Source organism: Sorex fumeus, unplaced genomic scaffold (genome assembly GCF_029834395.1).
Source record: "Sorex fumeus unplaced genomic scaffold, SorFum_2.1 ptg000030l, whole genome shotgun sequence".
NCBI classification, from domain to species: Eukaryota; Metazoa; Chordata; class Mammalia; order Eulipotyphla; family Soricidae; genus Sorex; species Sorex fumeus.
The window spans coordinates 11,936,515-11,952,017 of NW_026606087.1; the positions used below are offsets into that span (position 1 = coordinate 11,936,515).

Below are 15,503 nucleotides of genomic sequence, written 5' to 3' on the forward strand. Positions count from 1 at the left end.
AAAATTTGTAGTTTATAGATGTGCAAAACTAGCTACAGAGAGGCAAAGTAACAAACATGCTTCAAGCTATAGGTGGATACATAGCAAATTCAAACCTTAATATTTTGACAGTTGACCCCAGACTCTTGGTCACTATACTGGCAGTGCTATCTACACTTGATAGGTATTACTGTTGCAATATCTACGTTAGGTAGATATTATTGTATAATATTAGTTTAAGAAATATTTTACATACACTCATATCAATTCATTAAAATTATACCTTTTACTTTTTGGTAAAAAAAAGAACTGAAAAAGTACATTTCATATTGAATTAAAAACATCTCAATATGTGTAGAATTGTATAATGAACATTTACTTTATTTCTATTTTTATTTAATTTTAAAAAAAATTAAATTTAGTGTTAAGACAAAGCAATGCTATTTATATTTATAGTTGAGGTACTACACACCCCATTAACAAAGGAATAAAAGTTACTAACAGAGAGTGACTCAAACCCTATAAAATAAATCATGAAATGAAGTTTTAAAGGGAATTTGACAAGGGTAGTTACGTTCCTTAATTTTAAATTAAGAGTTTTGGTGTTGGAGTTCATGAGATTCTGCTCTTTGAAAAAAAGATTGTGTGACAGGTTTGAAACTTTGATTCAAATCACAAACCCTTAAACACTTCCTTGTGTTGGCAACATGTATTTTCCCAGGACCCTCCTCAAGGCCCCCATGACCTCCTTATTTCTCAGACTATAGATCAGGGGGTTCAGGGATGGGGTGATAATAGAGTAGAAAACAGAGATGACGTTGTCCTGCTTAGTGCTGTGCAGGGAACTGGGCAAGATATACATAATTATGGCTGCTCCATAGAACATCCCAACAACTGTGAGGTGGGAAGAGCATGTGAAAAGGACCTTCTGCCTCCCCTCATTGGAAGGCATGCGGAGCACAGTAAACAGGATTAACGTATAGGAGGCTAGGATAGCAGTAAGAGGAGGCAAGAGGAAGGTTACACCCATGACGTACACGAGGAGCTCATATCTGGATGTATCCGCACAGGCCAATTTCAGCAGAGGTGGGATCTCACAGAGCAGGTGCCTAATCTTCCGTGACTTGCAAAAAGGATAGTGCATAGTATACGAGGTATATACTAAGGCACTGAGGCATGCCAGGATCCAGGATGTGGCCATCATGAGCCAACAGATCCTTGGTCTCATGAGGACCATGTAGTTCAGAGGATGACAAATGGCCACATACCTGTCATAAGCCATGAAGGCCAGTAGCAGGTCCTCTGCGCCCCCCAATGTCAAGATTAGAAACATCTGAAAGGCACAGCCCCCAAAGGAGATGGTGTTTTCACCTCGCAGAAAATCCACAATGGTCTTAGGAGTGACCACAGATGTGAAGAGGAGGTCCATGAGTGAGAGTTGCCCAAGTAGGAGGTACATGGGCACATGAAGCCGGGCATCCAGTGTGATGACCAGGAGCAGCAGACTGTTGCTGGTCAGGGCCAACATGTACAAGGCAGTGAATGTGGCACAGAGCAGTTCAGGAAACCCGCTGTCATTAAGGATTCCCAACAGGATGAAGCCACTTCCCAGAGTAGAGTTCCAGGGCTCCATTCTCAATCACTTCTTTGGTTGCCTAGAACCAAATGGATTCTCAGTGAATGTTTGGTACAATGGTTTTTAGGATATGTTCACAAAACATGGTTTTATAATATCTGAGGTGCCTGAGGATGGAGAATACAAAGACATGATGTCTTTCCTACTAATGACTAATTTTATCTCTAGTAATTAAGAGATTTTTTTAATTACCTTAATTATATCTTTTAAGAAATAACAAAGGGACAAATAGGCATCAAAGTTAAAGTACCTGAATGTTAAGTGATTGAATCATAAAAAGTTTCAAATTTATCTTGATCATATATTTTTCTAATAAGATGACATCATTATCTCTTAATAATAAAACAATATCCTAGCTCCCACATTTAATATTATTTTGCCTATATTTATTTGTAATGTTTGAATAGTAATTTAAATACTGAATTTTATTTTTTTGCTTTTTGTGTCACACCTGGCTATGCACAGGGGTTACTCTTGGCTCTGCACTCAGGAATTACTCCTGGTGGTGCTCAGGGGACCATATGGGATGCTGGGAATCGAACCCGGGTCGGCTGCATGCAAGGCAAATGCCCTACCTGCTGTGCTATCTTTCCAGTCCCTAAATTCTGAATCTTTTACACAGACCAAATATGAATGTGAAATTCAAAAAGTAGAACTGTTATTTCAATAAACCACATCCACTTCTTTTTTCCATATAATTTATATTCACATTTCTTTCTAGCTGTAGAGACAAAACTCTTTGAAAGAGCCTAGTTAGTCAACTTCTCCTAACCAGATCCACTACCAAATATCTGAAGAAAGAGATTCTAAGCTGCTACTATGTGATGGTGTATTTGAGGTGGCATTGTTTTTAGAGCTAAGGCTTTAGAATCAATGAGAACACAGGTGTTTTATTTTTTCATTTTAGTTTAGTTTAATTTTTTAAAGCAATTTATGACAAATAGTATGAGGGAACTCAGGAAAGGTACCAGACAAAACATAGTTCAGGAAAATCAGTGCTTAGATTTAGGAAAAAATGACAAGAGAATATTGTAATCAAACTTGTAATCTTAGCTTCACTCCTTTATGCTTGTTCTAAATCCTTGCTCCCTGTTCTGAAATTTAAGAGTCTTCACACAGAATCACTAGATTAAAGGGCCAAAGGAATGACAGGGTAAGGGCTCTTCTTCCTCTGAAAGTTACTAAGAAGTGTGGTATCCAGTGTAGAAAGAAGTTAGAAAAAGGGGAAAGACATGAAGAAGAGAGTTTTCTGCATCTTGGGAAGTGTGCAGAAAAATTCATCTTTGAACATGGGTTTAAAATCACTAGCCGCCCAATTTTTATGTCTACTGATTTGCATTGGCTGGAGTGATAGCACAGTGGGTAGTGCATTTTCCTTCACGTGTCCGACCCGAGTTCAATTTCTTCGTCCCTCTCAGATAGCCCAGCAAGCTTCTGAGAGTATTCTGCCCGCATGACAGAACCTGGCAAGCTCGTCATGGTATATTCAATATGCTAAAAACAGTAACAAGAATTCTCACAATGAAGACATTACTGCTGCCTGTTCGAGCAATTCGATGAACTGGAGAACAGTGTGCTACAGTACTACTTATTTACACAGGTCCACAAACTGATTTTTGAAAATCACAGTTTTCAACAATAGTAACTGGACCTCTCATAGCCATCACCATATTGACTTACCCACAAGCCCTGCTCTCCAGATTTATGAACTAAATCTCTAGTTGATGCAAGCCTAGCAGCTGAAATTCATGGACACACTGGTTCTTGACACTCTGTTAGCTGAGAACCCGTGGATGCCCTCAGGAGAAGGGAAGGCTGAGTTCCCACCCTGCCAAAGCTCTTGCAACCTCACCCACAACCCACTGATACCACTAAAACAACAGCCTAATTCCACAGCTTCACTAAGGATCTCTGCAGATGTATCCCGAAGTTTCTGAAGCACATGGCCACGTACACCAAATATGATATCTCCAAAATCCACAGTACTGAAATTCCAAAAGGAACACAACAAATCAGATGAGAAAGTTACAAAAAAAATCCAGCTAAATTAAAAAACAAACAAAACAGAAAAATGATAACAAAGAAGAGCCAATAGAAACCAGTTTAGTAAATTGTTTGTTCAATCAACTCCATGGTGAGACATAACAATTTTCACAAATTTTCTTTCACTAAAGTATTTAAGGTTGACTTTAGGTTGACCTTGCAACCACTCACTCCCCGTGGCGTACCCAATATGCCAAATACCAGTAACAATGATGGGTCTCATTATCCTAAAGAGCCAGCCTTGAATATAATCTCAGGGCTAGGATGAAAGAGAAATTACTGGGGCCTGCTCGAGGCAATTGACGAATAACAGGATGATTTGTGATTTGTGTGTGAAAGTATTTAAGATAATTCCTTTATTTGGTTGTAACAAGAAATATAAAACAAAGTGCTTGCTAAGGATGCAGTTTGGGAGAATGGGGATATTGATGGGGAGAAAAATCAGTCAGGTGGTGGGATTGGTGTTGGAACATTAAAAGCAATAAAAACTGCATTATAAAAACAACTGTGTAAACCATTGTGTCTAAATAAAGTTTTAAAAAAGTAAGTGAAATATTTTTCCATTAAATACTCATCATTTCCGTATATGGTGGCTTATCTGGAGATTTTACTATTTCCTATTATCATCTTGTAGATGCACAGGATTTTAGTGATCAAAAGATATTAGTGAATATGACAGGCTTATATGCTTGCAGAGGACCATTTCAAAATATTTATTAGCAGGTAAGTTCAAATGTTTACCAAAGACCACTTTATCAGTAGATTTTCAATATGGACTGATGCGCTGACCAGGAGGCTGATACTCAAACATGGAGTGTACCACAGATCCTTTCATCAGTCCCTGAATGTGCTATTGCTTTCAGGTCTACAAAACCAAGAACAGGAACTGGAAACAGACACAGAATGAAAAACTCTAGAGAATCTAGAAGAGAGAAGACTAACTGCTTGGGCTCTAGATTGCAACTCCACTGACTTACAGGCTCCATTTGAGAGACCGAATTCTTACCTTGGTTGGGGCAAAACCCAGCTGCCAGACAACACAAATTACCCTTAAGGTTGTCTGAGGATCCAGGATGCTCCGGAAAAAAGAGGAAGAAGGGGAGGGGTTGCCTCTTAGAAGGATGCAATTTGTATAATTTTTGCCAAATTGGTTGGGTTCAGGGAATCTGATAAAGACAAACAGGACCCTTTTTATTCCTTCTCTTCCTCTACTGGTCTTTTCTGGAGATGTAGTAGATACAAGCAGAGATTTTTTTCAGTCCTCGAACAGTTCTATGGAGCAAGTAGATGACTTTCCTGTTATCACACCTCTGGAGATCTAGAAGCTTTCTGCCTGACACCTGTGGTGATTTAGAAGCTGTTTCTATCACCCAGAGTCCCAGGGAGAGAGAGAGAGCTGCTATCAGAGTGAGTTCTTAGGACCAGATGCTGAGACTTTCTCTCTTTCTCAAGTCTCAGAGCAAAGCTAAGGATAGTAGGAGACTAGAGGAAGTAGATATTGGGGAGGGCTGTTCAGAGGAGACCCTGCCATACCTGACATTACTGTCCCCCGGGCCAACAGTGAGCCAAGTTCTGTCCTGGGGGAGGATGCTTTATCTCCTTATCCCAAGACACCATTCCACCCTTCTTTGTTCTGCTCCTTCTTTCAGAGGCACTTATCTTCTCATCCAATTGGCATTTCTTGCATACACTGAGCCAGAAACAGAATGTAGCCATTCCTCTGGGCATGTTTCCCAGCCCACTCTACTGTACCTAATGAACTCAGAGGGCCTGACTGTTTCAGCCTACAGAATGTACTTATTGGTGGCCTATTTTTTTTCTTTTTTAAAAAATTTTTGTTACTGTGTCTGGCATATCGAATACTCTCGGTAGCTTGCCGGGCTCTCCGAGAGGGGCGGAGGAATCGAACTCGGGTCAGCCATGTTGGCTGCATGCAAGGCAGACACCCTACCCGCTGTGCTATCGCTAGTGAAACACCATGAGGTACGGTTATAGACTTACAAATTTTTGTGCTTGGGTCTCAATTATACAATGATCAAGTAACCATCCCTCAACCAGTGTCCATTTTCCACCACCATAGATTTCAGTATTCCTCCCATCCCCCTTCCCCCATCCCCCCTTCCCACCCTGACTCTGTGGCATGGCATTCCCTTTTGTTCTCTCTCTCCTTTTGGGTGCTGTGGTTTGCAAAAGAGGCATTCAGTGGCAATCATGTTCAGTTTATACTCTACTTTCAGCATGCTTCTCCCATCCTGTGAGGATCCTCGCAACACCATTTATTTGGTGCTCCCTTATCTATCTGAGCTTCCTTTTCCCCTAACACGTGTGGCTGCCCTCCAAGTCATGGAGCAAAATTCCTGGTGCTAATCTTGGCCACTCCTGGGTGTTAGTCTCCCATTATGTTACTTTATGTTCCCCAGATGAATGCAATCTTTGTGTGTCTATCCCACTCTTTCTGACTCATTTCGCTTAACATGATACTTTCCATGTAGTATCACTTGTATGTAAATTTCATGACTTCATCTTTTCTAACAGTTACATAGTACTCGTGATTCGTCGTGACATAGTACTCCATTGTGTAAATGTACCAAAGTTTCTTTAACCAGTCATCTGTTCTCGGGCACTCAGGTTTTTTCCAGATTCTGGCTATTGTAAAGAGTGCTGCAATGAACAAACAAGCGAAGATGTCACTTTGACTACACGTTTTTGCCTCTCTGGGATATATTCCCAGGAGTGGTATTGCTGGGTCAAATGGGAGCTCAATTTCTAATTCTTTTGAGAATCGTCTACACTGTTTTCCAAAAGTGCTGAACCAGTGGACATTCCCACCAACAGTGAAGGAGTGTCTCTTTCTTGCCACTTCTACACCAACACTGGTTGCTTTTGTTCTTTTGGATGTGGGCCAGTCTCTGAGGTGTGAGATGGTATCTCATTGTGGTTTTGATCTGCATCTCCCTGATCATTAATGATGTAGAGCATTTTCTAATGTGCCTTTTTGTCATTTGGATTTCTTCTTTGAGAAAGTTTCTGTTCATTTCATCACCCCATTTTTAATGGGGTTGAATGCTTTTTTCTTGTTGAGTTTAACCAGCATTTTGTATATCCTTGATATCAACCTCTTGACAGATGTGTATTGGGTGAATTCCTTTCTCATTCTGGAGACTGTCTTTGTATTTTGGTCACTGTTTCTTTTGAGGTTCAGAAGCTTCTTAGTTTAAGATAGTCCCATTGTCTATCTCTGTTTTCACTTGCCCAGCCAGTGGTGTAACGTCTTTGAAGATACCATTAGCTTCAATATCATGGAGGGTTTTGCCGACTTTGTCCTCAATGTACCTTATGGATTCTGGTCTGATGTTGAGTTCTTCAATCCATTTTGATCTTGCTTTTGTACATGTGTTAAGCATAGATCTGAGTCCATTTTTTTTTTGCATTGTAGCCATGCAGTTTTGCCAGCACAGTTTGTTAAAGAGGCTTTCCTTACTCCACTTCACATTTCCTGCTTCTTTATCAAAGATTAGATGATCATATGCTTGGAGGGAGATGTCAGTATATTCAACCTGTTCCATTGATCTACCGCTCTGTCTTTGTTCCAGTACCATGTTGTTTTAATTATTACTGCTTTGTAGTAGAGTTTGAAGTTAGGGAGATTGATTCCTCCCATTTTCTTTTTCTCAAGAATTGCTTTAGCTATTAGTAGGGGCTTATTGTTCATATAAATTTCAGGAGTGTTTGCTCCATTTCTTTGAAGAATGTCATGGGTATTGTTATAGGGATCGCAATGAATTTGTACAATGCTTTGGGATGTATTGCCATTTTGACAATGTTAATACTCCCTATCCATGAGAAGGGGATATCTTTCCTTTTTCTCGTGTCCTCTTTTATTTCCTAAAGTAGCATTTTGTAGTTTTCTTTGTACAGGTCCTTTACTTCCTTAGTTAAGTTGATTCCTCGGTACTTGACTTTCTGGGGCACATTTGTGAACGGGATTGTTTTTTTCATGTCACTTTCTTCTCTCTCACTGTTTGTGTATAGGAAAGCCATCGACTTTGGGGTATTGATTTTATAGACTGCAACTTTACTACAGGAGTCTATTGTTTCTAGAATTTCTTGGTAGAGGTTATAGGGCTCTCTATGTATAGTATCATATCATCTTCGAATAGTGAGAGCTTGATTTCTTCCTTTTCTACCTGAATGCCCTGAATATCTTTTTCTTGCCTAACCACTATTTCAAGTACTTCCAGTACTGTATTGACAGCACAGGAGAGAGTGGGAATCCTTGTCTTATCCCTGATATTAGAGGGAAGGCTCTCAGTTTTTCCCCATTGAGGATTATGCCTGCTGTAGGCTTGTGGTAGATGGCTTTAACTATATTGAGGAAAGTTCCCTTTATACCCATTTCGGCAAGAGTTTTCATCATAAAGGGGTGCTGGATCTTGTCAAATGCTTTCTTTGCATCTATTGATATGATCATATACATTTTATCTTTTCTTTTGTTGATATTATGGAGTATGTTGATAGATTTCCAAACGTTAAGCCATTCTTGCATCCCTGGGATGAATCCTACTTGGTCATGGTATATGATCTTTTGATGAGTCGTTGGATTCTATTTGCTAACGGTTTGTTGAGGATATTTGCGTCTGTGTTCATCAGGGATATCGGCCTGTAATTCTCTTTCTTTGTGGTATCTCTGTCTGCTTTTTGTATCAGGGTGGTATTTGCTTCCTAGAAACTGTTCAGAAGTGTTTTTGATATTTCAATTTTGTGGAAAATCTTAAAGAGGATTGGGAGTAAGTCCTTTTTAAAGATTTGAAAGAATTCACTAGTGAATCCATCTGGACCAGGACTTTTGTGCTTGGGGATACTTTTCATTACCATTTCAATTTCTTTGATGGTGATAGGTCTGCACAGGTATTTCAGATCTTCTTGGTTCAGCCTTGGGAGTCTATAGGAATCTAGGAATTTATCCATTTCTTCGAGGTTTTCATTTTCTGTGGCATAAAGCTTCTCAAAGTAGTCCCTGAGGATCCTTTGAATTTCTGTAGTTTCTGTTGTAATGACCCCTTTCATTTCTGATTTGGTTTATTATGGTTTTCTCTCTCCCTTTCTTTGTGAATTTTGCTAGAGGCTTATCAATCTTGTTTATTTTCTCAAAGAACCAGCTCTTGGTTTCATTGATCTTTCAGATTGTTTTTTGGGTTTCCATCTTGTTAATCTCTGCTCTCAGTTTTATTATTTTCTTCCTCCTCTTCGGGTTGTGCTCCTTTTTTTTGGTCCTTCTCCAAGCTCTTAAGCTGTGAGGTTAGGTTAGTTATGTGGGCTCACTCCTCCTTCCTGAGGAATGCTTGTAGAGCTATAAACTTTTCTCTTAACACAGCTTTTGCTGTGTCCCATAAGTTTTGGTAACTCAAGTCCTCATTTTCATTAGTTTCCAGGAATCTTTTGATTTCCTCTTTGATTTCTTTTCTAAGCCAGTCATTGTCCAATAATGAACTGTTTAATTTCCCGGTCTTTGATTGTTTTTTGTTTTTGTTTTTGTGTGTGATTTACTTCTAATTTCAGTGCATTATGGTCTGAGAAGATTGTTGATACAATCTCTGTCTTCTTAATTTTATGGAGGTATGTTTTGTGGCTCAGCATGTGGTCTATCTTGGAGAATGTTCCATGCATGTTTGAAAAGAATGTATATTCAGCTTTTTGAGAATTAAGTATCCTGTTATTAAAACATCAGTCAAGCGGCACAAATGCTGGCCGACTTTGACCGTGAGTGTGGAAAGGTAGGACTACAGCTGAATCTTACGAAGACAATGTTTATGAGAAACAGCCTTGTTCCTGACGCCCCATTCGCTCTCAATGGAACAACCATCTCCGAATGCAACAGCTATGTGTACCTAGGTCGAGAGGTCAACATGACAAATGACCTGGCACCCGAGCTGCGCAGGAGGAAGAGAGCGGCTTGGAACGCCTTCAAGAACGTCGAAGAAATAGCTAAGAGGACGAAGAACCTCCGGCTCCGGGCACATCTCTTTGATTCCACTGTTCTTCCTGCATTAACATATGCCTCAGAGACCTGGGCCCTACGCAAACAAGATGAGAATGCCATTCAGGTCTCCCAAAGAAGAATAGAAAGAGCTATGCTTGGAATATCACGTTTCACTCAAATGAGAGAACGAATCCGGAGTTCTGACATCCGTCGACTATCAAGGATCAGGGACGCTGTCTCATTTGCCAAGGTGTCGAAAATCAGATGGGCTGGTCACGTAATGAGATTTAAAGACGACCGTTGGACTAGAGCTGTTACTGATTGGATTCCACGGGATGTCAAGAGACCGCGTGGCCGCCCACCTACCAGATGGTCAGACTTCTTTGTCAAGGTCATGAACGATCGGTTTGAGGCCCTCCATGTTCCCGGTGCGAAGAGATGCCATTGGGCTACACTAGCACGCGACAGGGACAAATGGAGACGTTACTGGCGCCCGCTCGAGCAAATCGACGACTAACGGGAAGTTAAGTGATTAAGTGAAGTGATTAAGTATCCTGTATATATTGAATAAGTCCCTTTCTTCCATTGTTTCCCTCAGATGAAGTATGTCCTTGCTAAGCTTGAGTCTGGTTAATCTATCAAGAGGTGATAAAATGGTGTTGAAGTCTCCCACTAGTATTGTGTTGCTATCAATGTCTTTCTCCAAGTCTATGAGTAGTTGTTTAAAGTACTTTTCTGGTCCCTCATTAGGTGCATATACATTTAGTATTGTAAGCTCTTCCTGTTGTACAGATCCCTTAATCAATAAGAAGTGACCTTCACTGTCTCTTGTGACTTTCTTCAGTCTGAAATCAATGTGGTCTGATACCAGGATGGCTACCCCAGCTTTTTTTTTATGGGAGCTGTTTGCCTGTAGGATTGTTTTCCAGCCTTTGACTCTGAACCTGTGTTTGCTTTGACTATTGAGATATGTTTCTTGGAGCCAGCAGACTGTTGGACTCAATTTTCTAATCCATCCTGCCACTCTATGTCTTTTAATTGGTGCATTTAGTCCATTGATATTAAGAGAGATTATTGTTATGGGGTTTTGACCCATTTTTTCTGTTGAAATTTGGTGTATTTGAGGGGCCTGTCTTGTCTTAAAGTAGCCATTTAGTTGTTCTTGTAACCATGGTTTTGAGTCTATGAAGTTCTTAAGCTGTTATTTGTCTGTGCAACTGTATGTTGTTCCTTCTGTTATGAATGAGAGTCTTGCTGGATAAAGTATTTTTGGTGAAACATTTGTTTCATTGAGTATTTTCACTATATCCCACCACTGTTTGGGGGCCATGAGGGTTTCATCAGGCAAATCAGCTGTGAATTTTAAGGATGCTCCTTTGTAAGAAATTTATTTCTTTGATCTTGCTGCTTTCAGAATTTTGTCTCTATCTAAGTTTTTGGTCATTTTTATCAGGATGTGTCTTGGGGTATTCTTATTAGGATTTCTTCTAGCTGCTGCCTTTCAGGCCCTGTGATGTGATCATATGTTTTCTTCAGCTCTGGAAATATCATAGCAATGATGTCTTTGACAGTTTCTTCTTCATCAGGGTTTTCTTCCTATCCCTCTGCGACTCCAATAATTCTTATGTTACCCCTCGTGGCTTCATCACGATCTTCTTTTGCCATCTGTTCCCAAATTGTGAGTCTCTTTTCTATTTTCTGCTCTTTTCTGGAGAGTCTCTGGACTTCATCTTTGAGCTCACTGATCCTGTCCTCAGCAGCTGTTACTCTACTGCTGAGGCCTTCCACTTAGTTTTTCATTTCACCTACCAGGTTTTTCAGGTCTTACATTTCCATTTGCATTTTCCTCATTTCTTTTTTTCTTTTTTTTTTGCTTTTTTGGATCATACCTGGAGATGCACAGGATTTAACTCCTGGTTCATGCGCTCAGGAATATCTCCTGGTGGTGCTCAGGGGACCGTATGGGTTGCTGGGAATCGAACCTGGGTCTGCCACATGCAAGGCAAATGCCCTACCTGCTGTGCTATTGCTGCAGCCTCAGCATTTTCCTCATTTCTACCTTCATTTTTTTGATGTAGGAGTACTGCTATTTATTCAGACATTGATTAGCTGATTGAATTGTGCATTAACTCCACCTTACCTTTTTCATTTTTTATAATTTTATTTAATTTTATTTATTGAATCACCGTGAGAGCAGTTAAAAAGCTTTCAGGTCTAACTCTCGGCCATACAATGAAACACCCGTACCTTCACCAGTGCCCATTCTCCACCACCAAAAACCCCAGTATACTCCCATTCCACACCCTCCCCCTACCAGTGGGGCAGATGATTTCCACATTACTCTCTCTTGTAGATCACATTCAATATTTTGACACCAGACCCACCATTATTATTTCAGATTTTACCCGAACACTCAGATCTGCTGAAAAGGCAACAGTAGACAATTTGTTTTCTATTGCTGGTTATGAATAACATATGATGTCGCTTGGCTGCAGTAGGGCCATGTGATTTTGAAATTCCGAAATTTTAACACTTAAATCTGGAGGGATTTCTGCCAAAAGCCACTGGGTTTTGAGATTTGCTCCTGAGTCTCTGGGATCATGGCCGTTGAGCAGCTTAATCAGGAGTGAGAGAGGCCATTTATGGGTGATGATTTGGGGTCTATTGGAATGGGGAGACCAGGACCGGCTCCACTCCCATCCTGTGAGGCCCAACAAGTTTCGTCACTGCGGGCCGAGACCTGACTGTACAGTGGCCTCTGGAGGATGACGGCCATCATTTCTACCTTCAAATCCTCTTGTCTTTTATTGGCATTATTTTCCATTGTTTCTTTTAGCTCCCTAAGCATCTTCAGTAGCTCCCTTCTAAATTCCTTGTCAGAGAGGCTGTCTAGCACTTCATTACTGTTGGTGTCTTCTGGGCTAGCCTCTTCAATAAAAAAAGCTTGCTGGACTTTTGCATTGCTTTACCATTGTGACCAGTGTGGTTTAGACCTTCATGCTCACTGTTGCTATTCTGCTTGAGATGCAGAATGAATTGAGATGGGCTTAATAAATTATTGGCTAATGTGTTTCTGGTGGTTAAGCTAACCTAGTGAAAGTTCCATCTAAGAGGGTAACTTATGGTTCCTATGGGATATGTAGTGGGAAAATAACTCACTGCCACATTAGCAGCCACAGTTCCGGGAAAGCACCCTGGCGCCAGTCGGTTACCTGGTTGAATGAGGAGAGAGTGCCCCTAGTGGTTCAACTTTGTTTCAGTGTGGTGTGCCTCAATCCCTGTTCCCTGCAGACCAAGGGTGAAAACCGGCCATTCTCAGGGGATCTAGTTAGCCGTGCAGGGTGGCCTAGCTATAAATTGTTGACTGGAAGAAAGAATATGGAAGCAAGCACCTTTTTCATAATCAACCATATGCTCGAGATCATAGATGAGTTTTGTGTCATATTTGGACCACTGTTTCCACAATACAATAGTCCTTCCCACCAAGGACTATTACCAGTTTAGTCTAACACTGCTCTAGACTCTGTAGTGTCAGCATCTACTTTGGGAATCCAGTGTATCTTAGCAGGAGTTTGTGTGTTTTGGTTACTGTTTGTTGCCACTTGTGATACTTGAGGAGAGAGTAAGTTACTGCTCTTCTAAAAGAAAGTGTAAAAACAATAGCACACACTCCTGAATCTTTTGAGGAGTATTAACGTTAACAAAGATCATTTGAATGCTCCCAGATATAAAAGACACCCAATCCACTTGAGATGGGGAGGGGTAGATAGTTTAAAGGGCAGGAGCACGTTCAGGAGATGTGGATTGGACTTGTAGCACTACAAGGGCATTTAAGCACAGTCCTGGAATAATCTTCATGCACTGAACTAGGAGTAAAGCCCACACCCAACAGGATAAGGCCCTCAAAAAAAATGGAAAAAAGTAGTTGATTTTTCAATGGAAGAAATAGGGAAAGGTAGAAATTCCTTCAAAGTGTTGAAAGGATACAACTGCACACCTTGAATTCTGAGTATAGCTAAACCAACATTAAAAAGTGATGATGGGGTATCGGAGTGATAGTACAACAGGTAGGGCATTTGCCTTGATATGGTCAACCTGGGTTTGATACCTGGCATCCCATATCCTTCTCTGAGCAAATCCAGTAGTTATTCCTGAGTGCGGAGCCAGGAGTAACCTCTGAGCATCACTGGGTGAGAACAAAGAAGCCAAAAACGCGAAAAAAAAAGGGGGGGATGGCATTGCAGAAGGGAGAGAAAACCTAAAGAAGTGAACTATAAGTGATATTGTGGCATTGATAATGGGTATTGGACACCATGGTGGTGGTATGGTGAATAACTTTGAACATCCATACTATAAACCTTAACACTGTTATAATCATGTAATCATGCTACCTGACCATAGCAAAATAAAAACAAAAAGCAAGGACAATGTTATCTCCTAGACCAAGAAAGGTTAAACACAATAAGCAATTAGTCACCACAAATTAACATTTTATTGATTTCTTTTCATAATTCGATTTGTCACTCCTTTAAGTTTTTTTTTTGAGTCAAGTGATGTGAAATAAATTTGTTATATGGGGGATGGGAAAGAACCTGGGGATATGGGTGGAGGGAAAAGGTCATTGGTGATTGGATTGTTATAAGAATATTGTATGCTTGAAAAAATTAAATTATTAAAAAAAACTCTGAAAATCACAGTCTCAATACACCATCCTAAAATGAGTAAGGACAAATGAAAAACAAAAAATAATTTACTTCTAATATCTGTGCCACCCGAATAATATAATTTCTGTGAGTAGAAATGTGATGCCCAGGCAATGTCTATATTACAACAAGCAATGAGAACAAATAAATTATTTCAGTAAATGAGTCGTCACGTTTAATTAATTGATAAATTCGCTTATAAATATATTTGTAATTTAAAAGAGTAAAAATGTTTGCAGAAATAAATAGAATTGAAAAATATTTTTCCATGAGTACTTGAAGTCTACAAAAGAAATTTGATGTTTTTTTATTTAAAATTAGCTTGTCTATGCTTGAGGAATGGATCCCCTACCCTGCAAATGTGAGACCAAGTGTTTGATCTCTGGTGTTGTACCTCTACAGTCTGGGATGCCTATGCTGCCACAAATGTGCAATCTCTGGAACACAGTACTGGAGTAACTGAAGTGTGGGAGTAGCTAAAGATGTACAAGAACACGCAAGGCAACCAGGAATGTGACCCCAGAACTATGCGTATGAGCACCACTGCAACCTCCAGTCAGCACTACAAGTAGGATATATATGAGTACCACAAGAAAAGGTGTTCAACCGTAGTCATCACAGCAACATAAAGAAGGGGAAGGTGAAATAAAAAGTGTTAAATTGTGCAATTTGCTTCTATCTGGATGGATCTGCACAGTATCGTGCTGCATGAAATTTGAAGGAGGCAGGTATTTACAAAATTATCTACTTCCTATGTGAGATATAAGAAATGCTCTAGGGACTAGAGTGGTAATAGTGCAGCAGGTAGGAATCTTGCCTTGCATCAGTCAACCAGGGTTCAATCCCTGGCATCCCACAGGGTCCCCTTAGCTCTGCCAGGAGTAATTGTGATTGCAGAGGCAGGAGTAAGCTCTGAGCACAGCCAAATTCAGCCCAAAAGCAAACAAGCAAACAAACAAAGAAACAATAAAGGAACAACAAATGGCCAAAAGCAGTAGTAGAAAGTGAGAGCTGGTTTATAGAACTGAGCTACCACTACAGGGCCATGGGGAGTTGGGCAGGAAGGGAAGTGGGGGACATTGAGGCAATGGTGGTGTGAAACAGACTCTCTTGTGGAAGGTGTGTGTGGAACCCTATCATTACAGGTTTGCCAATCATGATG

At 40.3% G+C, this 15,503-nt stretch overlaps 1 protein-coding gene across 1 annotated transcript; it reads right to left on the reverse strand.

The window, feature by feature from the left end:
• Window positions 1–661: 661 nt before the first annotated feature.
• On the reverse strand, window positions 662–1,612 carry LOC130025254 (olfactory receptor 2AG1-like). The gene has a single exon (XM_056116206.1). The coding sequence runs from the start codon at window positions 1,610–1,612 to the stop codon at window positions 662–664; it is 951 nt and encodes a 316-aa protein (XP_055972181.1).
• Window positions 1,613–15,503: the final 13,891 nt, after the last annotated feature.